The 27,795-nt window shown below is 39.3% G+C and overlaps 1 protein-coding gene across 1 annotated transcript; it reads right to left on the reverse strand.

The window, feature by feature from the left end:
• Positions 1–2,367: 2,367 nt before the first annotated feature.
• On the reverse strand, positions 2,368–27,431 carry AKIRIN2 (akirin 2). The gene is made up of 5 exons (XM_053591845.1): positions 27,120–27,431; positions 15,034–15,177; positions 4,763–4,912; positions 3,314–3,385; positions 2,368–3,047 (listed from the first exon to the last, which is right to left on the reverse strand). The coding sequence occupies exons 1-5, from the start codon at positions 27,352–27,354 to the stop codon at positions 3,037–3,039; spliced, it is 612 nt and encodes a 203-aa protein (XP_053447820.1). The 5' UTR covers positions 27,355–27,431; the 3' UTR covers positions 2,368–3,036.
• Positions 27,432–27,795: the final 364 nt, after the last annotated feature.

Below are 27,795 nucleotides of genomic sequence, written 5' to 3' on the forward strand. Positions count from 1 at the left end.
AGCAATTAAGGACATTACAAAAAAATAGTCAACAAGGCCAAGAATTCTAGCCAAGAATCTTGATTTAATCTTGCTCTGAGGATTGGCATGGGGAAAAGCTGTTAAAAAAAAAACACACACACACAAAAAACTCTGAGCTGAAAAGTAAAACAAAACATTTAGGGAGCAAATGGGAAAATCTGAAGTTAAGGACTTTATGTTAAAAGTCTGTTGGGCTTGGGGTACTGGGAACATAAAGCCACACGTTTAAATGTCTATAGCTTTCTTTGAAAGGTTAAATATATAAAGCAAATATGGCAAAATAATAACTTCCACTTAAGTGGGATTATTCTTTCAACTTTTCTGTTTGAATTTTTCCCTAATAAAACAAATTGGAGAAAAAAAGGAGAGGGTGATTAAGTGGGACTATTCTTTCAACTTTTCTGTTTGAATTTTTCCCCAATAAAACAAGTTGGTGAAAAAAAGGAGAGGGTGATAAACTAGAGGAAGTTTAGAAAATCTTTGGGTTTTGCTGCAAAGGGAGCTGTAAAATAGAGCTGGAGAGGGATTTAAGATCAAAAGATTTTTAGTAACATCTTTATTATGCTTATGAGAATGATCTAGAGAAAGAAAATGGATCCAGGAGAGCAAAGGACTGCCAGAGCTGCCCTTGAAAAATGCTTCTGAACCTGGGGCAAGTACAGAAGTAGAAAGGAAAAGACAATTAGGGTGCCCAGCAAAACATCACTTGCTAACACCAATTACTGCATAATTTTGAAGTGAGGGAGAACCCACATGGAGTGGACGGTCCTCTCCACTCTAGCTGCTAAGAATCTTTGAAAACACTCCAGGTGATACTGCTGATGCACTGTCTGCTTTATATATTTTTTGGCCTATGTTAAGAACTTGACATGACTTTAAAATAGCTCCAGCATTTTAAGCGTCTAGTGTTCTCAGATTGCCTATTTTTCTTTACAAAGAATTCTACACAGCTATGCATGTTTTTAGATCCACTGAACACATAATACAAAATAACCTAAGCACAGTACTCTCTCAGAACTGCCTTTTACTAAAAGATTAGGATGACTGCTAACATTTAATTCTGTAGATGTTTTTAATAAAACAATTTCAGGTATCTTTGGGAATTCAAACTCCCCAAGTAGCAAATACAGTCTTTTTGTTGAAATCATGTATGGTTGGTAATCAGCTACTGGGTCCAGGAAGTTGTACACATTAACTTCCTGGAATTATTTCACAGTACTATGTTAAGCTGTGACTTTTTGGTAAGATATGCAGAAATTTAGCTGTGGAAGAAAACTAAACTATTTGATCAGAGTTGGGACTCTAGAATTAAAACCATTACTTGTGGCACCATTCAGGTTGCCAGAACTCATTTTCCTTTTAGCATTATCTTACCTTAAGTATAAAAAAGCAGCTCTTTTATAAACTCAAATTTATGCGAAAATTCACACATGGTTATCTAACAAAAGGTTCATTTTTCTGACCTTGCTAGCATTAAGGAATGATATGCATACACTCATTCTGCTCAGTTCAACTTACTGCTTGCATTCTCCTAAAAACACTTGCTTCTCAGCTGGAGACGGTTCTGTCCCTTGGTACATCTGGCAATGTGCGGGGACAAACTGGATATTCTGAGGGGGTGATTACTGGTATCTAATGGTGGGGGGTCAGATGTGGTCAAGCACAGGCACAGCCCCCACACCAAAGTGATCTGGTCTGAGTTGCCAGCAGTGCTGAGGTTGCTTATTTCAAATGAAGAGTTAATATTACCAAAGTTGAAAAAAATCTTTTTCATGGTGAGGGTTCAAACATTTGGTCAAGCACAGGAGAAGCCCCCACACCAAAGTGATCTGGTCTGAGCTGCCAGCAGTGCTGAGGTTGCTTATTTCAAATAAAGAGTTATATTACCAAAGTTGAAAAAAATCTTTTTCATCTATTAATTACGTCAATTATAAATGTATATGTCCTGGTACATTTAGGATTGGCTTAATTAGTGCAATTGGCTTATCAGAATTCAGCGAAACGTCTTTTTTCCCTTCATTATAGGAAAGCTATGTTTGGAAACCATTTACAGAAAGTGAGTTAAACTTGCTGAATCATGATTTTTGCATATTAAGTCCTTAAAAAAAAAAAACTTGGATTGTCTGATAATCTTTGAGGTAAAAATTCTACACCTGTTAAAACTGATTATATATCATTCTATTGTGTAGTAACAAAAGCAGCAAATTAGAATCAGAGTTCAATTTTTGAAAGCACTCAAATCTTAAGAAAGCTACATAACTTCATTGATTCCTAGAAAATGCTTACCATTAAAACATTGGTTTCATTCACATACTACACCAATCTGTACATTAAAAACCAGCAGAATAGAAGTAAATGTTTTATTCTTCCAATTAAATTCCAGTACTACAAGGGTTGTAAAACAATAATACACTGGAAAAATGCAGCAATAAACATTTGTTTAAAAGACTGACAGAATAAATAAACTACCCAAAAAAAGGGGGAGTGGAGGGAATCATACAAACCCATTCTGAAACCCCAAGAAGTCCTGGAATACAGAAATGCCCTCCTCCACTATTTCACAGGAAGCACTGCAGGCTATTCTTAATATTGTCCTGGGATTACATTCTAAAATTATTAACTGGTTACAGCTTGGTTGTAGTACACAATTAAAATCACACTAACTTCATCTGAAGTGTCATTCTACGGTTTTATTTACACAACCAATGAAGGGCATGTTCTAGAATACCAGTTTTAATCCCTTTCAAACATATTAATAAGAAGCCAAATTGTAATGATACAGCAAAACGAGGCCACTGGTATTAATACAGGTAGCAAAGGTTCATATCCAGGTGGTACTGACATGGGGGGAAATTTCCAAAACCAGTTGCTGCTGCCTAAGAGTGGTTGCCACTGACAAAAGCTTGAAGTAACCTGTTTTCACAGGGGGATATTGGCATTGCTGCATGTCATAATTGGGACCTCTTGCAACAATTCAACAAGGAACAGGCAGGCCACAAATGCAGAAAATGTGATTCATGAAACATCTAAAGGGAGAGAGAACAGAAAAATTAGTGTGCAATTGAAAGTCAAAATTCAAGCAAATACCAGGTCTTGATTCGCAATATTGCCCCTAGGTATTTAAGTAACCAAAAACCTTGCAAAGTTATGCTGCCTAATTCATCTAGGAAATTATGCACTATAATTTTATGTTAAATTCTCTTGAGTATGAAAATGCTTATGGCTTCTTATGAGAAGATAATCTTGTTCCCAGTTTTTAACTTCATAAATATTTCAAAGGTGAAATACTTACAACTAGCAGGCTGTTCTCCATATCGTCGCATTATTTGATCATGCGTGAACTTCACAAATGCATCATATTGTTCTATTAAAAAAAAAGTATGTCAATTACATGATCTACAAAATACCCTCTGTAATGTATTAGAGCCAGTCTCAAAATACAAAACGTGTAGTGAAACAAGTCTAAGTTGACACTTTAGTCCAGGGGTCGTCAAACTTTTTAAACATGTGGCCAGTTCACTGTCCCTCAGACCATTGGAGGGCAGGACTATAGTTTAAAAAAAAATATGAACAAATTTCTATGCACGCTACACATATCTTATTTTGAAGTAAAAAAACAAAACAGGAATAAATACAATCACACCACCGCATGTGGCTCACGTACGGTAGTTTGAGGACCCCTGCAGTCCAACAAATGGAACAGAGCATGAAGCTTACTAACCCAGGTGTTATTCTGAATCATAGGGCTCCATACACAGAGTAGATGGGTTTGTTTATTTACTAAGATTAAAAACAAAGAGCTTGCAATAAAAAAGATACCTTTCTACTCTGAAAGATTATATGTGGTCTATGAATGGCGATTTACTGCAGTGAGTAAACAGAACAAAACATCCATCTATAACCTTATCAGATGTCACAGAACAGAAAAAAAGTCAGCAAATTATCTTGCCCTACATTAACACCTAGATTTAACTCCTTTAGAATCAAAAAGCTTGTAATATGTAGGTCACTGTGAAAGTTGAGACAGACTGTGTTATGATTCACTACTTCACTTCCAGTTAACAGCATCCTTTCTGATTCACAAATGCAAGTTTCAACATGCTCAGCTTATGGGTGTTGCTGGGAGGGCTTCACTTGTTTCCATCCATACAGACCTTGCACTTCTTAATTTTTGTATATCTCAAAACTTTTGCAATGACCCACATACTTATGTACAGTAAAATCTGTGGCTTAGAACATTCTGATTAAGTTGTAATACATAATCTTATTTACTGCACTTAAATTGTCAAATTTTACTGAATTTTTTAATAATTAAAACAAGACTGCAGTTTGATACAGTGCTTGCCAATTAGATATTTTAAATGTCTAGACTGATGGCAAAGTTACGAAGGATATAAAGTCCAAATATTCACAACCAAATGGAGATGCAAAGCTAAAGTCTGTTTTTAGCACGGGATACACACAACAAAAGAAAATTCTAATTTACTCATACTGGTGCTAGCCTACATAGCTAGCTAATACTACTCCTCCTGAGGTAGCTAATACTCTTCCTGAGTTTGCTAATGTAATGTAGCCACGAGCTACAAGAAAATTTCTTTTCTTGAACTGAAATTCTGATTCTTAGAGAATATACTATGCCAGTATATAGAAAGGGTAATTTAACTGACATAAAAAGTACATGTGGGAAATAATGTAGTTCTTAAAATGAGTTTCTTGGAGACTGTAAAATAAACTCAAATACCTGCAAGTTTTGTGTTCAATATTTCTTCATATTCTTCTCGAACTTTCTCTTCACGTTCTTTCAACAAACGTTCACAGATCATCCCAACTTGCCGTAGAGTAAATAAGGGCTGTTCTTTTTTTAGCGGTGAGGATGTTGCAGATGAAGTCCCTGTGTATATAACAAGAACAAAACACAGCTCTTGACTTAGAGCCATGATAGAAAGTGTCTTCTAACCCAAGAGGTTTCATTTGGATATCTTCAATGTTGATATAGAAGTGTTCTTACATCAGTTTTAAATCCTTTTCCTTAGGATTTGTCTAAGAAATCATAAAATGGGATTAAAATGAAAATTCTATCAGCCTGTGACTCTGGAAAAATAGCAGGATGTATCAAACAGAAGGGGAAAAAGTCTAAAGATGCGTAGGAAAAAATTCAGGATACAAACAAACTTACAAATTACAAAAAAACTTACCTCTGCTCTAGAAAACAGTATACCATAAAGTGTTTTAGTGACTGAACTTTCCTACCATAGAAATAGAGAACATGTTTAAAGCTTACTTAGTCCCAGAGTATCAAATGATTATGCCTCTAAAAAGACAATGTTATGCTTAAAAGCTGCACCACTAATAAATATCCTAACTCACAACCAACTGGGGATTATTCCAACTTCTCACAATACCTGACCACCACCACTTTGCAATCCCCTTAGGAGTTTCCATTAAAAAACGAAAACAGATTTCATGTTGGCACAATAAAACCTTTTTAAGAAAAATTAGGTGGTGGCAGCAGTGGTGGCCATGCCCATCATGAACCCTTTTTAAAGATAGTGTTTGTCATTTTCATTAAAAATATTCCTTTGGTATTTTTATACGTGTTAGGATTTTGTTTTTATTTTAACAAGAGTTTAATAATATAAGGAACCAAATTACAAAATGCCCTAGAATGGAAAATACAGAACCCCAGAGACAAAATAAAAACTAATGAAAATATGAAAGCACCTTAAAAAGGTAATAATCTTTAGGATAGAGAATTTGCTCAACAAAGGTACTGAGGATGTTTAATAAAAGTTAAACGAGGGCGGCGCCTGTGGCTCAGTTGGTAGGGCACCGGCCCCATATACCGAGGGTGGCGGGTTCAAACCCAGCCCCAGCTAAACTGCAACCAAAAAATAGCTGGGCGTTATGGGGGACACCTGTAGTCCCAGCTACTCGGGAATCTGAGGCAAGAGAATCACTGAAGCCCAGGAGTTGGAGGTTGCTGTGAGCTGTGTGATGCCACGGCACTCTACGAAGGGCTATAAAGTGAGACTCTGTCTCTACAAAAAAAAAAAAAAAAAAAAAAGTTAAACGAGATTAAGGACAAAGACCCCTACGCAGGTGCTGGGGCTCTATTATTAGGAAGCTGACATCTGTGCAGCTGATGGCACTGGGAGCACAAACAAGCTCCAGTCACTAAGAGCTCACTCGCAGGACAGAATTAATGTACTCCTTGTTGCACAGTGGCCTTGGAGGATTTTTTTTTAAAAAAAAAAAAAAACATTTTGTGAACTTTAAAAACACATTTAGACGTTTCACATAGGCCTATGTTAAGAAAAGCTCTATGGGATAACAGGATGCCAAGGATCCTGTGTAAGCTGATTTCACGAGCAGAAAATCAGGGAAGCTTACTGGTATTTATTGCTGTGATCTCTCAAAGGGCCAAAAAAATTTTTTTTACCTGAATCTCGTACTTTTTTCTAATAAGGTTTTTGTTTTTTAATTAATACTAGCTTTGTATTAATAAATCCTTTGTAAAAATAAATCCTTGACACTGTATACCTAATACTAAATAAATTTTATGCTCCAGGGTCCTTACAGAACCACCTGGCATTATCAGATGATGAGATACTTCATATAAAAGAATATTTTTTAATTTTTTTTTATTAAATCATAACTGTATACATTGATATGATCATGGGGCATCATACACTCCCTTCATAGACAATTTGACACATTTTTATCACAATGGTTAACATAGCCTTCCTGGCATTATCTCAGTTCCTGTGCCAAAACATTTACATTCTACATTTACCAAGTTTCACAAATACCCCTGTAACATGCACCACAGGTATGATCCCACCAATCCCCCTCCCTCTACCCACCACCCCCCCTCCCTCCCCTCCCTTTCCCACTTCCCCCTATTGTTAGGTTGTAACTGGGTTATACCTTTCATGTGAGAGCCCCAAATTAGTTTCATAGTAGGGCTGAGTACATTGGGTACTTTTTCTTCCATTCTTGAGATACTTTACTAAGAAGAATATGTTCCAGCTCCATCCATGTAAACATGAAAGAGGTAAAGTCTCCATTTTTCTTTAAGGCTGCATAATATTCCATGGTGTACATATACCACAATTTATTGATCCATTCGTGGATCGATGGGCACTTGAGCTTTTTCCATGACTTAGCAATTATGAATTGGGCTGCAATAAACATTCTGGTACAAATATCATTGTTATGTTGTGATTTTCAGTCTTCTCGGTATATGCCCAGCAGAGGAATTATAGGATTGAATGGCAGATCTATTTTTAGATCTGAGTGTTCTCCATATATCTTTGCAAAAAAAAGTATTAATTTGCATTCCAACCAGCAGTGCAGAAGTGTTCCCTTTTCTCCACATGCACGCCAACATCAATGGTCTTCAGATTTTGTGACATAGGCTAGTCTCACTGGAGTTAGATGATATCTCAAAGTAGTTTTGATTTGCATTTCTGATGATTAAAGATGATGAGCATTTTTTCGTATGTCTGAAGGCCGTGCGCCTGTCTTCTTCAGAAAAGTTTCTCTTCAAATCCCTTGCCCAGCCTGCGATGGGATCCCTTGTTTTTTTCTTCCTGATGCGTTTGAGTTCTCTGTGGATTCTGGTTATTAAACCTTTGTCAGAGATATACCCTGCAAATATGTTCTCCCATTCTGAGGGCTTGCTTGCTTTACTTACTGTGTTCTTGGCTGTGCAGAAGCTTTTTAGTTTGATCAACTCCCAGTAGTGTATTTTTGAAGCTCCTTCAATTGCCCGGGGAGGGGGTCCTCATCATAAAATACTCGCCCAGACCAATTTCTTCAAGGGTTATCCCTGCACTCTCCTCTAATATTTTTATAGTTTCATGTCTTAAGTTTAAATCTTTAATCCAATGAGAGTCTATCTTAGTTAATGGTGAAAGGTGTGGGTCCAATTTCAGTCCTCTGCAGGTTGCCAGCCAGTTCAGCCAGCACCATTTGTTAAATAGGGAATCTTTTCCCCACTGAATGTTTTTAATTGGCTTGTCAAAGATCAAATAGCGGTAAGTAGCTGGATTCATCTCTTGGTTCTCTATTCTGTTCCAGATATCTACTTCTCTGTTTTTTGTGCCAATACCATGCTGTTTTGATCACTATCGATTTGTAGTAAAGTCTGAGGTCTGGTAGTGTGATTCCTCCTGTTTTGTTTTTATTTCTGAGTAATGTCTTGGCTATTCGAGGTTTTTTTCTGATTCCATATAAAACGAAGTATTGTTTTTTCAAGATCTTTAAAATATGACAGTGGAGCTTTAATAGGGAGTGCGTTGAAATTATATATTGCTTTGGGTAGTATGGACATTTTAATAATGTTGATTCTTACCAGCCATGAGCATGGTATGTTTTTCCTTTTGTTAACATTTTCAGCTATTTCTTTTCTTAGAGTTTCATAGTTCTCTTTATAGAGATCTTTCACGGCTTTTGTTAGGTAAATTCCCAAATAATTCATCTTCCTTGACACTACTCTAAATGGATAAAGTCCTTAACTGCTTTTTCAACTTGACTGTTGTTGGTGTATATAAAGGCTACTGATTTATGGATGTTGATTTTGTAACCTGAGACGCTGCTGTATTCCTTGATCATTTCTAGGAGTTTTGTAGTAGAGTCCCTAGTGTTTTCCAGATACACAATCATATCATCTGCGAAGAGCGAAAGTTTGATCTCTTCTGACCCTATATGGATACCCTTGATCGCCTTTTCTTCCCTAATTGCGGTGGCTAAAACTTCCATTACAATGTTGAAAAGCAATGCAGACAATGGGCAGTCTTCTCTGGTTCCTGATCTGAGTGGAAATGATTCCAATTTAACTCCATTCAATATGATATTGGCTGTGGGTTTGCTGTAGAAGGCCTCTTTCAGTTTAAGTCCCTTCTAGACCAATTTTCTTGAGTGTTCTGATCATGAAGGGATGCTGGATATTATCAAAAGCTTTTTCTGCATCGATTTAGAGAATCATATGGTCTTTGTTTTTTAATTAATTTTAATTGTTTATGTGCTGAATTACATTTATAGATTTACGTACATTGAACCAGCCTTGAGACCCTGGGATAAAACCCACTTGGTCATGATGTATAATTTGTTTGATGTGTTGCTGGATTCTGTTTGTTAGGATCTTGTTGAATATTTTTGCATCTATATTCATTAGTGATATTGGTGTATAATTTTCTTTTCTTGTTGGGTTTTTTCCTGGTTTGGGGATCAGGGTGATGTTTGCTTCATAGAATGTGTTGGGTAGTCTTCCTTCTTTTTCTACATTTTGGAACAGGTTGAGTAATATAGGTAGTAATTCCTCTTTAAAGGTTTGGTAGAATTCTGAAATGAAACCATCTGGTCCCGGGCTTTTCTTTTTAGGGAGGTTTTGTATACTTGATGCTATTTCTGAACCTGATATGGGTCTGTTCAACATTTCTACTTGATTCTGGCAAAGTCTTGGAAGGTGGCATGCTTCCAAGTATCGGTCAATTTCCTTCAGATTGTCATATTTCTGAGAATAAAGTTTCTTGTAATATTCATTAAGGATTTTTTGGATTTCTGAGGAGTCTGTTGTTATTTCGTCTTTGTTGTTTCTGATTGATGATATTAGAGATTTTACTTTTTTTTCTGATTAGGTTGACCAGGGGTTTATCTATTTTATTGACATTTTCAAAAAACCAGCTTTTTGATTTATTGATCTGTTGTATTATTCTTTTGTTTTCAATTTCATGTAATTCTGCTCTAATTTTGGTTATTTCTTTTCTTCTACTGGGTTTGGGGTTGGAATGTTCTTCCTTTTCCAGTTGCGTGAGATGTCCCATTAAGTTGTTAACTTCCTCTCTTTCCGTTCTCTTGAGGAAGGCTTGCAGTGCTATAAATTTCCCTCTTAGAACTGCCTGTGCGGTGTCCCAGAGGTTCTGATAGTTTGTGTCTTCATTGTTGTTTTGTTCCAAAAAATTGGCGATTTCTTTCTTAATCTCATCTCTGACCCAGCTATCATTCAGCATAAGGTTATTTAACTTCCATGTTTTTGTATGAGTATGCAGATTCCTGTTGTTATTCAATTCAAGTTTTATTCCATGATGGTCCGACAAAATGGAAGGAATAACTTCTTTTCCTTTAAATTTACTGAGGTTAGACTTGTGACCCAAAACGTGGTCAATTTTGGAGTAAGTTCCGTGGGCTGATGAGAAGTATGTGTATTCAGTTTTGTTGGGATGAAATGTTCTGTAGATGTCTGCTAAATCTAAATATTGGATGGTTAGGTTTAAATCTAAGATTTCTTTGCTCAGCTTCTTGCTGGAGGATCAATCCAGCACTGCCAAAGGAGTGTTGAAATCTCCGACAATTATGGAGCTGGAGGAAATCAAGTTACTCATGTCTGTTAAGAGTTTCTCTTATAAATTGAGGTGCATTCTGGTTGGGTGCACAGACATTAATAATTGAGATCTCATCATATTGAGTATTACCCTTAACAAATATGAAGTGACCATTCTTGTCCTTCCTTACTTTTGATGGTTTAAAGCCTTACGTATCTGCAAATAAAACTGCACCACCTGCTTTTTTTCTGATTACCATTTGCCTGAAATATGGATGACCATCCTTTCACCCTGAGTCTGTATTTGTCTTTTAGGTTAAGATGTGACTCTTGTATGCAACAAATATCTGGCTTGAATTTTTGTATCCAGTCAGCTAACCTATGCCTCTTTCGAGGACAGTTTAAGCCATTCACATTAATGCAGAGTATTGATAAGTCTGGTGCAATTTTGGGTATCGAGTTTTTCAAAGGTCCAGTGGACATTTTTAATCCTTTCGCCAGTGTGGAAGTTGCAGTTTGATCCGAAGTTTCTGAGTGAGTTTACTTTTGTGGTATAGGATTAGGTTGGTCATTGTGGAGGATAGGTTTGAGAATATCCTTAAGAGCTGGTTTACTTATGGCAAATTTCATCAACATATGAATGTCACTGAAGTATTTAATTTCTCCATCATAAATGAAACTCAGTTTAGCTGGATACAAGATTCTGGGTTGAAAGTTATTTTGCTTTAGGAGATTAAAAGTTGATGACCACCCTCTTCTGGCTTGAAAAGTTTCAGCAGAGAGATCTGCAGTTATTCTAATATTCTTTCCTTTGTACGTAATGGTTTTCTTTCGCCGGGCTTCTTTGAGAATCTTCTCTTTCATATTAACTTTAGTGAAGCTAATTATGACATGCTTGGGAACTTATTGGGGTTGAATCGTGCTGTGGTTCTGAAGCTGTCTGCTATCTGAATTTCAGATTCTCTAGGCTTGTCTGGAAAATTGTCTTTCATAATTTCATGCAGAAGGGCCTCTGTGCCCTTTGAGGCCATTTCATCATTCTCAGAAATCCCAATTATTCGTATATTGCTTTTCTTCGAATTATCCGTGAGTTCTCTGAGTGAGTGATCCGTTTTTGCTATTTCTCTTCCTCTTTGAGATTGGGAGCATTCGAAGACTTTATCTTCAATGTCAGAAATCCATTCTTCTGCTTGCTCCATTCTGTTGCTGAGGGATTCTACTGTATTTTTCATATCTTTGAGGGCTGTAAATTCTTGCTTCAGTGTGTCTAAGTCTTTGGTGGTTTTCTCTTTAGATTCGTTAAATTCTTGAGACAACTTTCGAATTTCTCCTCGAATTCCTGATTCCATTTTATTAATCTTGTCTGCAATCCAAATTCTGAATTTGATTTCTGACATCTCAGCCAGTTGTTTATGAATGGGATCTTCAATCACATCTGCCGTATCTTTTCTTGGGGGGGTTGATCTATTCTGGTTATTCATGTTACCAGAGTTTTTCCACTGATTCCACCCCATGGTTATTTTACTCCCTTTGATTTTTCCCCTGGGGCTTTATCGAGGGCCCGTACAGTGTTGTGGCCTGAGAAACTGGGGCCCTGTCTTGTGTGGTGGGGCTAAGTGGTTCTGTCTTGTTTTCAGCTGGTTTCTGTTCAATCCTATTATAACGTTTACACTGGCTTGAAGTCTCAGCTATGTGGAAAAAACAGCAATTAAGTCACCCTGCCCGCTCACCTCTGGCACCAGTTGGAAAAGGAAAATCAAACCTTCCTACAACTGCATACCCAGGGCACCGCCTGAAAAGTCCTCAGTCTATTAGTTCAGTTCAAAAGGTCCAAATCGATTGTCTCAATCAGCACCTGTCTTGGGTGGGAGAGTTCAAGAGGTCTCTGGGAACTGGATCACAGGGGTCTGGTGACTCCTCTGATATGGCTTACTCCAGTGCTGGGTGGAGTCAGGAGGAGCCACCTAGCAAATAGATCAGTCCGGGAAGGTTGATGTCTCCTTCCCCACTTTGCCCCTCCGTCAGACCCAGTCACTGCTATCTCTGCAGATGGCTAACCCAGTTGCCTATAGTGACCAGATACTCCAGGGGTTTGCACCTGCCTGAATTGCAAGGAAGTCTGCCAGGCCCCTGCAGTCTGCTGCTATCTAGCAGGAGGAGATGGGGCCTGACATCTTTGAGTGCTTGATGGAGGTGGTAGGAGGGAGGTGTTCACTCAGGCTTAGCCCCGTCCCTGATTGATGTTGCTAACAGAAAAGAACAAAACAGACAACTTTTTGGGGTTCTGTCTCAGTTTCTGCTAAAATCGCCTACAGAAGACGGGCTGTTCTGTGTTCAAACATCTTTGATGCTGGAGGTTTGTGCCGGATTACCTCTCTGAGTCGTCCCTGCCCTGGAAGCTTCCTGGGTTTGTGAGCAGTGTCAGGCAAATCCTTTGCTCACTGGTGGCCTCCTCTGGTTGCCCAGGGAGACAGGGGGTGTGGCTTCAGAATATCCAGAAGTGAGCCGTTTTGCTGTTAAAGAAAAAACTTCTGTTGATTTGCCTCCAGGAACTGCCGCTCTGGTGTGGGCACCCAGTCGACCCTTTTCTCCTCTGTCTCGCGCCCCAGAGGCAGCACTGAGCGGCTGCAGTTTATGCTCTGTCCACACCCCTCGAGAGATCTCCCAAGAATCCGGACTTCTGGGGGGCAGGCCCCCAGACCCCCGAGTGAGAGTGGGGGGAAGCTAGAGTTTCATTCAGTTTTATGCCTGGCCGTATTGTTGCCCAGGGAGGGCTGCTGCACCGTACCGCAGGGAAGTGCCGCCAAGGCGTGACACCCCCTCAGCCGAGTGCCCTCTCCTCACTCGCGTGTCTCAGAGTCAGCACTGACCAGTCGCGGCTCAAGCACTGTGCACTCCCCTTGAGAAATCACCCAAGGATCCGAACTCCTGGCGGACAGGCCCCTATACCCCGAGTGAGAGTGGGGGGAAGCTAGAGTTTCATTCAGTTTTATGCCTGGCCGTATTGTTGCCCAGGGAGGGCTGCTGCACCACACCGCAGGGAAGTGCCGCCGAGGCGTGACTTCCCCTTAGCTGGGTGCCCTGTCCACACTCATGTGCCTCAGAGTCAGCACTGACCAGTTGCAGCTCGGGGCCTGTCCACTCCCCTTGAGAAATCACCCAAGAATCCGAGCTCCTGGGGGACAGGCCTCCAGACCTCAGTGAGTGGGAGGGGAGTGTTGGGGGATCAGGATTGCCGGCAAAGGATTTTTAAAGTTTTATACAGTTTTATGCCTGGCAGGAGAACGCCATGGCACCCTAGTAGGGGAGGTAGGTCCAGTTTTCAGAAGGTCTCTCCCGTGGAGTGTAGTGGGAGGGCCTTTAATTTCTGCCCGTTTGTTTAATTGTGGGGCTCTTGAGCCGGTCTCATGGGGGAGGGGGACTCCCGTTGGCTTGGTGGTGGATTTTGTACCTTTTGTTTGCGTCTTTGTGATCACAGCTTGCCTCAGCGGTGTTGATGTGCGTTGTTCAACCTTCTCTCTTGGTGCAGCTCAAATCCACCGGGATACTTACTAAATTTCTGTCCCTTAACTCTCCTTCTGGACGGGAGCCTCTGTTGAAAGCTGGCTTCAGTCTGCCATCTTGTCTCTCCCCCCATATAAAAGATTTAAGAAATGTATTCTTCTTCAAGTACCACATAAGGCACTATGATCTTTGAAAAACATCATTTCTATCTTATTACGAACATCTAAAGTTAATCTTTTTGAGATCGGAGCATTCCGATAGCCATCTATTAGGACACTATTACCAGTATTTTATACACATCCAAGCACACATTCATTTGTAAAGTACACCAGCTTTAGTCCATAACTATAACGCTATCTTAACTCACTTTCAAATTCCCAACTTTCTTAGTTAAGGTTGTCAGGTAATGGACCTTTTAAGTAAACTAATGAAAGGATAATGATCTTGGTCTCCTGCTGATATGGTCTAGTCCCCAACCCTCACCTTCCCTTAACATGTTTCAACCACTTATACCAGGTCCCCCAAATCTGCAGGATTTAGTAGGGTATAATTTCAAACTTCTTAATCTTATTTGAGTGTTTTATGGCCTGTGTATTTGTGTACTCTTCAGGTTTTCCTATCCCTGGTGGGGAGAAAGAGAGAGAAAGGCAAATAAAGAAAAACTATTTTACTGAGACACTTTAGACAAGAGCCAACTGGCTCTTTTTTAATAAGAAATTTCAACTTTTCCTTCACTCCAAACACAGGGGTATTTCTATAAATACTGCAAGAGCAGAACTTCTGAGTCTAATTAATCTATCAATAATGGACAGTTAAGTAATTACAGAAAATCTCTAAAATGGCCATGTTCAGCCATGGACATAGAACATCTATACCTAACAAAGAAGCTTATGGTATTCTGCTACTCTTTCTCCCCACCCCCAATAAATGGAGGCTACAAATCATAGTACTGGTATGTTGACACTTTGGGGATATTATGTACAAGTGGTTGTCTTTGGTTGGTGGGAATCCAAGTGGTGCTTTCTTACTTTGTACCGTATTTTTAAGATATTATGCATTACTTTGTTTATACAAAGTAATATTCTATTAAAGAAGGGGAATAGTAGCTTAAGTGACTAGTGACAATTTGGATTATATTTTTCCCATTCCAAATGACATTTGTTTTCAGTTAAATTTATTATTACCTGCTGAAGCTGGTCCACTGAGGAGAAATGCATGTGGCTGTGCATCAGAAGCACAACATGGGTCTATTTGTTGGAAACTAGTTTCTAAATGTCTTCTCTTCTGCATGCGTTTATACTCTTGTTTTATGTTGTACAGAATTTGTTCTAAAAGAAAAAAAAGAGTTGACGAGATGAAATTTAAAAACAATTTTTTTTAAAGGTTTGCTTCTCAACCACCACTACCCAAAATATTCTCTTTAAGTAATACCCAGAAAACTGACATTCTGTAAAGAATTCAATTCAACGTAACTGTGGCACTCACTCAGAAACAGCACATATATACCATCTGAGATTCAACTATTCAACAGTTATCATTCTCCTTGACCAGTGACTAGCAAAAAATAAATTTAGTTTTCATTCAAAATAATGGTCTGGGAGTCTGTGAACTAAAACACCTATTTTACACAGATTTTTAAGAGTCCCAAACTCACAGCTCATTTATGTATCACACATAGAACTATTTTTTATTTTTTTTAGAGATAAGAGTCTCACTTTATTGCCCTCGGTAGAAAGCGTGGCATCACAGCTCACAACAACCTCCAACACCTGAGCTTAGGCGATTCTCTTGCTTCAGCCTCCCAAGTAGCTGGGACTACAGGCGCCCGCCACAACTCCTGGCTATTTTTTGTTGCAGTTTGGCAAGGGCCAGGTTTGAATCTGCCACCCTCGGTACATGGGGCCAGCACCCTACCTACTGAGCCACAGGCACCGCCTCACACATAGAACTATTACACTAACAGGTTTTTCTCATCAGAAGAGGGGAAGATGTACATTAAAGCAGTACCAGTGAGAAGTGACAGGTCAACAAAAATAACAAAGTAGATAGCAACTAAAATTATCATCTTACATCAAATGGTCATAGCCATTACTAATAAGCATAATAGACCATAAGAATATTACAATGTAACAGCATTCTGCATCTTGGTTGTGATGGACCCACATAAAGTGGTTAGTACTTAACAGGTCCTCAGAATCACTGTACCATACTGCAATTAACTTGAACCACAACTGTAGGAACAGGGGTAAAATTATATCCAGTCTATCCTTTTAGGCCATTTATGATACATTTCATAGACAGAATCTAATGATTACCATTTAGCTTCTCCAGAAAAATCCCTGCTTGGGATGTCCACTCGCCTCCAGACTTTCTCACTATCCCTCTAGCTATCAAATTGGTTATCAATGTGAAACTATCTCCCAAGAAGTTGATTAAGCAAAAATGAAAACAATATTCATAAATATAGGAGTGTTGCTTTAACATTCAACTCAAAAATGATGCATAAATTTAAGAACTGAAAATTTAACTGAAGGCTGAAGATTTGTGAATAATAATATTTTATAAAATGTAATAGTGATGGTTTTCTTAGGTATATACTTGTCATTTGTCTTTTTTATCACTTTATTTACCTAAGAAAAGCATTCTGAAGACTTGAAAAACTCTGAGGAAACACAAATCAGTCCCCTAAACATTTTAGGTACTGCTATTATCAGCATTTTAACTGGAAAAAATAAAGTTGCAAGATATCCACTTATATGCTTTTGTGTAAAGGAAGCTGTTTACATACATGAATGTGTAGTGTAAGTACAAAATCATACACTGAAATGATTAATTTCAGGATGGTTGTCCGGGTGCTTTCACCGTAACATTTCAGAATATTAACATTTGTTTCATTTATTATTTTTAGTCTTTTCCATTTATTTGGAATGACTTGTACTTTAAAAATGGAAGTTATTGGTATGAGACAAAATGGCTGTGCATTGCACAATAACCAATATCTTGACATAAACGGGTTTCCTAATATTCACCAGAGGTATTCAACAAAACTGGTACAACATCCACTATCATCCACAATTAGTGGACATCTTTTAATAACAGAACTTTTAGTTACAACGTTCTAAGAGGTTTTAAAGGCAGTGATGTATTTCACTGATAGCAAGGTTTACTCATTTATCGCTCTCCTTTCAAAGCTACCACTACCCTGATCAGTAGGGTCATACAAAGCATCAAAGTTTAACCATTACCATAGACTTTAGTATTTAGACTGTACTAGTGCAGTTAACTTGACCTTTAATAGCTACTTTTGTGTGTACATACATTCTTTAATCACCACATAGCTGTTCTCAGACAACTTTACTATTCTTCTTGCTTCACCCTGCCCCCAAATCAACCAAAGCACAACTAAAATGTAAGAAAAGAATGCTTGTGACAAACTCAATTTGTTCATGTGATAGTCTCAACTGGGATCTAACCCAAGATGAAGATAACAGTAAAAATGTTTTAAAATTTAGCTTTGTAAAATTCCATACTATCTGATACTTAGAGACATCTGTAACAAAATGAAGAATTTTAAGGGATAATATATAAACAATAAAAAAATACACCAACTTAAATGTACAATTCCTTAAGTTCTGACAAACATATACAGTCTTGGAACCACCATAAGTCATGAAATCATAAAAACTTATCACCACCTCTAAAAGCTCTCTGTTCTATGCAGTTAATTCACTGCTGTTGCCACACTCCTTCCAATTTGCAAATGCTGCTGCTACTGTATGATTGATTTCTAGAATTTCATATAAATGGAATCATAATGAATATAGACTTTTGTGGTCAGGTGCAAGGGCTCACACCTATAATCCTAACACTTTGGAAGGCTCACATGGGAGGATCAATTGAGGCCAGGAGTTCAAGACCTCATCTCACACGAGACACCATTTCTACTAAAAATAAAATGAGGCAGGAGAGGTGGCATGCACTCATAGTCCCAGCTAGTTGGAAGGCTGAGGCAAGAGGATTACTTGAGCCCAGGAATTTGAAGCTGCAGTAAGCTACGATGATGTGCCCCAGCCTAAGCAACAGCGCAAGACTCAGTCTCCAAAAAGGGAAAAATTTATATATACATACAATGTCTGAACTTCTTTCACTCAGCAAAATGCTTTTAAGAGTCATTATACATTGCGAGAATCAAAAATTCTTACCTTTTTATTGATGAGTATTCCAGCACGCACATTTATCCATTCTTCTGTTAATGGACATTTGGACTATTTCTAATTTGACTCTATTATGAATATTCAAGTACAATTCTGTAGGTGGACATACTTTAATTTCTCTTGGGTAAATACCTAGGATTGGAACTGGACTGACTAATCACATGGCAAGTGAATGGTTTTACTTTGTAACAACTGCCAAACCATTTCCAAGAATAATTTTACCATTTTGCATTTGCGCCAATAACATCTTAGAGTTGCAACTGCTCCACATCTTTGCCAACACTTGATATCATCAGCTAAAGAGCTGAAGAATTTTGAATCTTAGTGCCTGAATTGCTTTTTTACATCTAATATGATGTGACTATGTATGCCATCTAAGCCACACCATGCCCTCAAATCCTAATACTGGTAACATGTGATCAACAATGTAATGCAGTGAATGGTCCAATTTAAATTGGCCAAGATCACTACAGCACATGCAGCAAACAGCTAACTGTAAGCCTCCAGCTCAATTTATTTCAGTTCAGAGTATAAACAGTTCTGAAGGGGATTATAAATCAATCAATATTCCACAACTCAACAGACCATTGAGCTAAGCTCAATCTAGATATCCAGCTGACTTAAATTGCTTCCATACATCAGTGAAGTAGTTATGTCTTAGTTTTAAGCTAGAGCTAACCACCTCTTATCAAATTAGCAAGAGATATTTTATCCCAGGAACATACATGTAGTATCTGGCATTGTGTTGTTAACACAATTTATAGTCCCTTAAAGAAGCAAAGCTTTTCGCTTGCCTTATCAGCTGCATGCTCCCGTTTCAATCGCCTAAGTTCGTATTTGGCTTATGAGGCATGGGCTGAAGATGAAAAAATAATCATTTACAACAGTGGTTTTCAACCTTCCTAATGCTGCGAGATATACTGTCATTGTTACCAAGGGGTTGCCACCCACAGGTTGAGAACCATTGATTTAGAACAAAATACAGAACCTCCTTCGCAGCTGACCAGCCCCTACCCTAACCACCTCCTTAAATTGACCTAATTTTCATAGACCAGACATGTACCACATGTATGGATCAGTACAGTAGGCCTAGGCTGACCACCTCTGTATGTTGACCAGTTTGTTACAGTCCCTTGGGTGGTCAACTTAACAGAGGTTCTACTGTGTACGGTTATTTTTTTTTTTTTAATTTTTTTACTTTTTATTGTTTTTCTTTCCCCCTCTCTTTTTGTACATGGTTACAAGCTATACCACAAATGGCTGTATATCCCCTTTTTAAATCCTAAAAGCCACATTCTTTTACCATAAAATACCATGTAAGTGAAATTAAGTATTAGCAAGTTCTATGACTCATGGCATTTTCATTCCCAAATCTGGTAATTGCCATTAGGATTGCTAATAAGATTATTATCCTTAACAGATAAATCAATGAGCCACATTCTCACCTGAATGGTTTTTGTAGTTCTATGTTAGACATATACTTCCCTGGCAGGAAAATATTTAGCAACTTTCAATTTAAATTGATAAATCTACAATAAATTTAAATTGATAAGAGACTCAGTACCTGACATTAACCTATATACTGATTCATTCCGCTCTCCTAACACACTTTTAAAAAGGGAAATTCATGTTGGTGACTGTATGACTGTATGACTGATGGTTAACAAATGCAATTATTTTTCTACCAGGACTACTTTTTGAATATTTTTCTCACACTCTAAGGCACTCACAAGAAGCCCACAGACATGTTTTGTTTATCCCATGTATTGTGTAAGTTATCTATGAATATTTAAAAGCCAACAGATTCTGACTTCCGGTTGTGGGGGTAGGGAGGAAGTGCTACCAGGTCCAAATCTCCCACAGCTGAAACTAAAAGGGGCTGTCTAAACATAAACTAGAGCATTGGTTCTCAACCTATGGGTCGCGACCCCTTTTTAACAATGAAAATACACTGTGGCATTAGGAATGTTGAGAACCACTGAACTAGAGCCATCTCTAACTGGGAACTCAAGTCAGTAGCATGCATGTGACTACTTAAGAAACTAGTAAGTGGAAAAGGCTGGAGCTGTGCCTAGAACTAAAGAACTCCTAAGAAGAAAGAGGCGCCAGTAGTAGCAGAAAACAGTATGGTCACAGAAAGAAAAACAAAGTATTTCAAAAAGAAAGCAGTGTGTCATCAGGGGGGATGCTGTAAGTTAAGTCAAACAAGAAAACTGAGTTGAGTGCCATGCAAGTCACTGGTGACCTGACAAGAGCTGCTTGAGGAACAGATATGTTAGAAGTTGAGATCTGAAGAAATGGAAGCAAGTGGACTATTTGAAGGCTCTCTGAATTTGATTTTGAAGAGGAAGAAATGTGCAAGAGAGATGGCAGTAGTAAGGATGTTATTTACCTTTTAAAGGAAGACCTGAGACTATAAAGCTAAAAGCAAAGATCCCATTAAGAGAAAAAAAGAAATAATCAAGAGAGTAAGACTCCTTTGGCAAGAAGCGAGATCCTTCTCTGTGTACAGTGCTTTAAAATCATCTCATTTAATCCTCAATAAGAGGAAAAGGAAAATAGGATAGGCACATATGTTGGTAATATTGGTACTTAAAAAAAGCTGCCATTTGATGGCAACTCTGGAAATGGAGGGCAAGGTTACTCACTGAAAGGCAGGATTGCTGGACAGTTTTAGAAGTTCCATTTGAAGATGCCGTATTGTAACTTATTTCTAGCAGGCATGGTTACTTAATCCTCACAACTCTGTAAGGCAGTACTACTATCAACATATGTACATTTGCAAAGGTAAGAAGGAACTCTGCTGTAGGGTCAGACCTCAGGGCCCACGCTCTTCACATCTACTGTGCTCTCCAGCACTGCCTTATACCTACTCAAAATCTGATAAGCACCTGAAGTTCTAATTAAACAAGAGAAGCTAATTTAAAAAACCAGGCTGTCGGGTGGCACCTGTGCCTCAGTGGGTAGGGCACCAGCCCCATATACCGAAGGTGGCAGATTTGAACCCAGCCCCGGCCAGCTAAAACAGCAATGATAACTGCAACAAAAAAAGAGCTGGACACTGTGGTAGGCGCCTGTAGACCCAGCCACTGAGGAGGCTGGGACAAGAGAATCAATTAAGCCCAAGAGTTGAATTTTGCTGTGAGCTGTAATGCCATCACACTCTACCAACGGCAACAGAGTAAGAGTCAAAAGAAAAAAAACCAGGATGTCAGTCAGAGGGGTTATTACTATGTGTTGTTGATATTTTCATGCCCTGAAACTTCAAAAAAAAGTTATTGTCAAGAAGGCAGTAACCAAAACAAAGCACAATTTCTCTGTCCTTAGAGCCCTGAAACAGTGATTAGGAGATATAATAAAATAAATCTGAAGAAATCTGTATGCTACATCCAGAAATTTATGTAAGGATGTATTTCCTCTTAGAACAGGCATCTATACCCAACCAGAAATGTTTCATTTAGTGTATTAAAGTGAAGAATTATTTAACTCGGTAGGTTAGCATTGCCATACAAGTATGACTGATCAAAATTCTAAGTCCTTAAATGTACTCTATTTTACCTTGGGCCATCACAATGAGCATCAGGTCACCATTTCAGTTACAGCCACTAAATCTCCTGTACTTTTAACCAATTATACCACTTCAGAGAAGTATACTTCAATACAAAGAACAAGGCAATCTCTTGAAACAAAAGGCATAACTCAGGGACAGTAATGTTTGAAAATTTTGGTTTTCTTCAAATCACTGTACATTCTATTTTTCAATTGCTAGGTCAGTTCAACAAAAAATGAGAAAGATCAACTCTTCCAATTCTCTCCCTCTAAACTTTCCCTTCAGTTTGATTTTTTTCTGAGAAATGTTCTAAGAATTAACATTAACGGAAAAGAAGATGAATGCTAAACCAAAAGGTCAGAATACACAGCACATATTGAGACGATTTCAGAAACTTAGCCAGTAAACAAGCTTTAATACCTTAAAAAATTTTTTTTGCAAAAATATGATTTAGTCACTAAACCAATTTCAACACTCAGGATATCAAAGGTGAAAATAATACTAATGTGGAAAAATGACCATAAGAAATTAAAATAAGGCTCAGCACCTGTATCTCAGTGGTTAGGGTGCTGGCCACATACACTGGGGCTGGTGGGTTTGAACCTGGACCGGGCCTGCTAAAACAACAAAAACAAATAGCCGGGCATTGTGGCGGGCACCTGTCGTCCCAGCTACTTGGGAGGCTGAGGCAAAATAATCGCTTTAGCCTAAGAGTTTGAGGTTGCTGTGTGCTGTGACGCCACAGCACTCTACTGAGGGCAACATAGTGAGACTGTCTCAAAAAAAAAAAAAAAAGAAAGAAAGAAATTAAAATAAGTATAGTAGATAAAGCATAAAAACTTTTTATTCAAGTTTAGCTAGCTAATAAAGTATCAACAGTGACTGCTTTACCATATTAGTTCCTTAAGAGATTTCTGTCTGAGTATCCGGAATCAAATGGGATTCATAAGGGCTTGAGTAAGTAACTTCAAAGGCCCAGTGTGGTGGCGCATGCCTGTAATCCCAGCACTCTAGAAAGCTGAGGCAGGTGAATGCTTGAATTTTGACTAGCCTCAGCAAGACCTTGTCTCTACTAACAATAGAAAAATTAGCCAAGAGTCATGGCAGGCACCTATAGTCAGTCCCAGCTACTCAGGAGACTGAGGCAAGAGAATCACTTAAGTCCAAGAGTTTGAGGTTGCCATGTGCCACAATACCATGGTATTCTACTGAGGGTGACAAAGTGAGACTCTGTCTCAAAAAAAATTCATCTCAGTATGGAATGACTACAACCATACTGTTTTTAATGGTCATAAACTTACAGGATTCTTAACATACATAATTCACAGAACTATGAAATAAGCTACACACAGCTCTAATTAAAACATGTTTAAAATTTAAAGTACAAAGACCATTAAAAACATTTAGTTGTCAAATCCACTGAGGACTAGAAACAACAGCTGTCTAAATAACCACAAAATATTTAAAAAAAAACAAAAAACAAAAAAACACTTCTGGCTCAACAGAAATGACCTCTGAGGTGAGTGAGATGCTGCCTCTCCTTCAACAGACATCTCACTGGTTTACCTAGAACCATTTATATTCATTTGAGCCAGCTGGTGTCTCCATTTGCAGGCATGCATCAATGTCTAGTGAACAATCCATGTTCCTGTAAACTCTTCCCCATAAGCGAACCATAGTTTCCATTTTCAATGGCAAGTTTCCAGCAAATACAATGAGTTCTTTTGAAGGAATTTAACTCTTCAATCCAATTCCTAAGACAAACTAGAGCAATGATACTAAGCCATAAACAATGTGTATTAATAAGCCTAGGAAACTCACAAATATATTAACTCCACAGAAGGATTATCTTCAGACCACTCACTATACAATTATGAAAACAATGTGTTGGATTTGACTGAGTTTCTTGTAATGCTGCACAATATTTTGGTTTTATTAAAATAATTTCTTAAGAATATCATGTCAATCTTCTGGCTAAATGTTTAAAAAAAACACCAAAAAGAACATTTTGAATTTGTTTAACTAACTTAACCAGGATGAGTACTGATTCAGCTACTAGAGGCATTCATTTCCCCAACCACGTTCAGTACTGGTTCTCCTCCTCCCTTTACTTCCCCTTATCATCCACTTTTCCTTTTTCATCTCCAGGGATATTATAAGCTTCACTGCTGACAACCTAGACCAGAGTAAGCAAACTTTCTCTGTAAAGGCTACATAACAAATATAGAGCTCTGGGGCAATACAGTCTCTGTGACAACTCTCAACTGTGCCCTTGTAACCTGCAATAGACAGTACTTCTAAACAAAAAGAGCACAGCTATGTTCCAATAAAATTTTATTTACAAATACTGATATTGGAGTTTCATATAATTTTCATGTGTTAAGAACTAATTCTTTTGATTCTTTTCCAACCATTTAAAAATATAAATAAGCCAGGCACAGTGACTCCAGCCTGGGAGGCCTACATGGGTGGATTGCTTCAGCTCAGGAATTCAAGACCAGACTGAGCAAGAGTGAGACCCCATCTCTAATTTAAAAAAAATAGAAAAACTAGTCAGGCGCTGTGGCCAGCACCTGTAGTCCCAGCTACTCAGGAAGCTAAGTAAGAGGACTGTTTTGAGCCCATGAGTTTGAGGTTGCTATGAGCTAAGACACCATGGCACTCAACCCCAAGGTGACAGGGTGAGGCTCTGTCTCCAGTAGGGTGCTGGCCCCATATACCGGAGGTGGTGGGTTCAAAACCAGCCCCGGCAAAAAAACCAAACAAACAAACAAAAAAAATCTTAGCTTTAAGGCTATACAAAAATACAGCTGTAGCTTGTCAACCCTGCCCTAGACCCTGGACATTTCTGAATTAGTAACACTTAGGCACCCTGAAAACCAGGTTTGGGATATGCTGAGTATTAAGGGGCCCCTTATCATGCTACTTAGCATAATAAAGGCTCTTAGTCTTGGAGGTGAGAAAGCAAGCTTAACTTCCTTCAGCTCATATAGCCTCTTCCTTTTTCCTAGTATTAGTCTGCAACAGTTTGCAGAATACTGATTTAAATAAGAATAGTCATCAGTTCAAACTCTGGAACCATTTTCTTGGGATGACTAATATAATAACTAAGGTTTAAGACAAATATCCAAGTTCCTGAAACTACTAATAAAGCTACAACATAAGCTGTATCTCCAGAAGAAACTGTAATAAGTATCCAGAGAACAAAGATAACTTTGTACATGTTCTGGAAAAAAAATTCACTTCAGTACTCTCAGTTCTACATTATTTAAACTATATTTGAACTCAGAGAAGTGAAAGAGTTTCCAGAGTTCTAGTCAATCTTAATTTGGTAAACCACTGTCCATTTTCAATCCTAGCTACTTATTTCAGGTAGAGATACATGGTATTCACTCTAGTAAAGTTTAAGAATCACCAGTGTTAAAATAGGAATCTAAAAATGAGGTGCTTGAGAAACAATTAGGTGTTTTTTAACATGAAAACTGGGAAGCTCTTTGTTACCTGCACAACACTGCAGCTCCCATTATGACAACATTATTACAGAAACCATACAGGAGCTCGCTCCAAATTGGCAATCCAAATACATAGTCAAGTTAAATTACATTAGAATATCACCCAAAATTACAGTTTAAAAATGCACATGGGCAAGAATAAGGCATTTCCAATAAAAGCAACTACTTGGCAAAACTAAACATCAGCAGTTTAGCTGGTTTTTAAGTCAACTTTTTATGTTAATATTCAAATTAGTTGAAATTTTTAGCAGACTCAAAGTCACTTAGGATGTGACCAAAGTTCTAAAGTTAAAAAAAATACCTTGAAGAACTGAAGACAGCAATATTTCAGAAAATGTGGATTTCAGGCAGCTGGCTCAAACAATTCCAGTAATTCCAGTCACTTTAATTGAAACTCGAGATTCGAGATAATCATTGACCAACATTCCAAATATATCAATAAAACTACGGGTTTACAAAGGATAACGATTCTTTCTGAATAAGTTCCCTTTAAAGCAGGGGAATACCTGCAGCCCCATGCTGGTTTACATACATGCTCAAGATTTATTTTAGCAGTAAGATGTAATACTTTTAACTTCCAAACCTAGCACTATTATTAATTCACTCCCTTGACTAAAATTTATTATGACAGCTATTTTGAAATGGCCTTATTAGTTAAGCACGGTCTATGATACTATGTCAGTTTTGAATGATACTGTTTCACTGAAAGACAAACTCTGAAGATGTCAAGCACCAGTGGTTCCTTCTTGACATTGGTTGCTTCCTTTTTTAACTCTATCAATCAATTAACAAATACCTTCACATAGAAAGCACTTTAGGTATGGTCGTTAAAATTGCCTGAGAATTCCTGTGAAAACTAACAACTCAAAAATATCACATCCTCAAGTGAGATCAAATATTTAACAGCAAAAATGGTAGCCTGGGTATTTTAGGATCTCCTTCCACAGATTTAGGAAAGAGTATTTGAAAACCTATATTAAAAAAAAAACTAAGTAAAGTCAATTTCAAATAGAAGTTAACAAATACAATGGTATTCTTCCAACTTTTTAAGCTAATGATAATGAGGTATTTAAGTAAATCTACGAAAAGGCTTTGTCTAAGGGTGGTATATTACCAAAGGCTCACACAGAAACCTCAGCTTGGTAAACACAAAGGAGAAAGATTTACACTTCAAGTCCACAAAAGCCTATCCTAGGACTGCCAGCGGAACACAAGGATTTCAAAGTTCAGAAAAAACTAGGCTTACAAAGCCACCAAAAGACAGTCCCACTTGGAATCTTGGGTTGATTTATTATTTTCCAGGCTAGGTTATTTTCTCCGAACACACTTTGTTGGGCAGAATTAAGGCCTTTCCAAATAAAAGCACTACTCAGCCCCAATATGCTTTTCATTAGAAGTTCCAGATTTCTCTAGGTCTAGACGTACAGTGCGATCATTTTACAGTACTCGAGAAGAGCATTTTCTTTGTTGTTGACCCTGCTAGGGAAACAGGTCTTGACTCAGCCGAAGTGGCGTTCTTGTGGGTGATTAATGACAGGCCTAGATCTCGCCCAGTGATATCCATCCCCACCCCCGCCCCTCTATACTAAAATCAGCCATGTCTGAACTGGGAAAAGGGCTGTCGCCTCGTCTCTAACCGCATAGTCCCAGCTTTAACCGCCCCAACCAATCGATTCAGAACAGACTTCGAGGTTAGGGCGGAAAAGGACCCTCCTCTCACCTAAATTCATGAATATCACCCTCTCTGGTCATTTCCGCTGGGGCTCTACAGCCTACGGAAACACTTAATTCCAATCATTCGGCCCGAAGGGAAGGATGTTTCTCTTCCCCACGACACAGGGGAGGGACTGCCCCTGCCCGCCCGTAACATCAGGCCCTTCCTATTGTGTCTCCGTAGTCCGAACTAAGTAAAGAGAAGCGGCCGCCGGGCCACTTTGCTAAGAACGAGAACTCAGCCCGCCGCCCACCCTGGCCGCCGAGGGGCCGGGTCCCACCTGTGGTGAGGCGGGAAGAGACGTCGCCGAAGGGGGATGGCTCCATTCGGAGGTACTTCTGCGGCGAGGCGGCCGCAGCCGAGAAGGAGGCGGCGGTGGCTGCGGCCGACGACGACGGGGAGGCGGCTGCCGAGGTGGGCGCCGACAGTGGCGCACATCGCCTCCGCTTCGGTGACGCCGGGCTCAACAGCGGGTCGAAATCCAGAGTTCTTTTCAGAGTGGCGCCACACGCCATGGCCGGAGGGCAGCCGAGGCGCCGGGCTCGGGCGGGGTCGGGAAGCGGCGGCGGGAGGAGGGCGAGGGAAGGGGGCAGAGCGGAGACCCGAAAGGAGCCTACGCGACGGGCTCTGGGACCGGCGGGTCGCCGAGTGCGGTCGAGGGAGGGAGAGCCGCCGCCCGGCTGCCTCCGCGGCAGGGGCAGTGGCCAGGGCCGGCGGGGCAAGGGCGGGCGGGGCGGTGGCGGCGGCTCACGCCCGCCGACTGCGTCAGGGCCCTTCCGCCTCCTCAGGCACGGCTCCCCCGGGAAGGCTCCGGCCGCCCCGCCGTCCGTGCGGGCTGTGCGCCGCGCCTAGCGCCCCTGCGCTGAGACCGGCTCCCTTCGCAAGTCGAAAGTAGGCCGGTGAGGTGTGAAGTGCGGACACAGCGCCTGATACGCCCGAGTACCGTCGGTAGTTTC

This window comes from Nycticebus coucang, chromosome 5 (assembly GCF_027406575.1).
Source record: "Nycticebus coucang isolate mNycCou1 chromosome 5, mNycCou1.pri, whole genome shotgun sequence".
In the NCBI taxonomy this organism is placed as follows: Eukaryota; Metazoa; Chordata; class Mammalia; order Primates; family Lorisidae; genus Nycticebus; species Nycticebus coucang.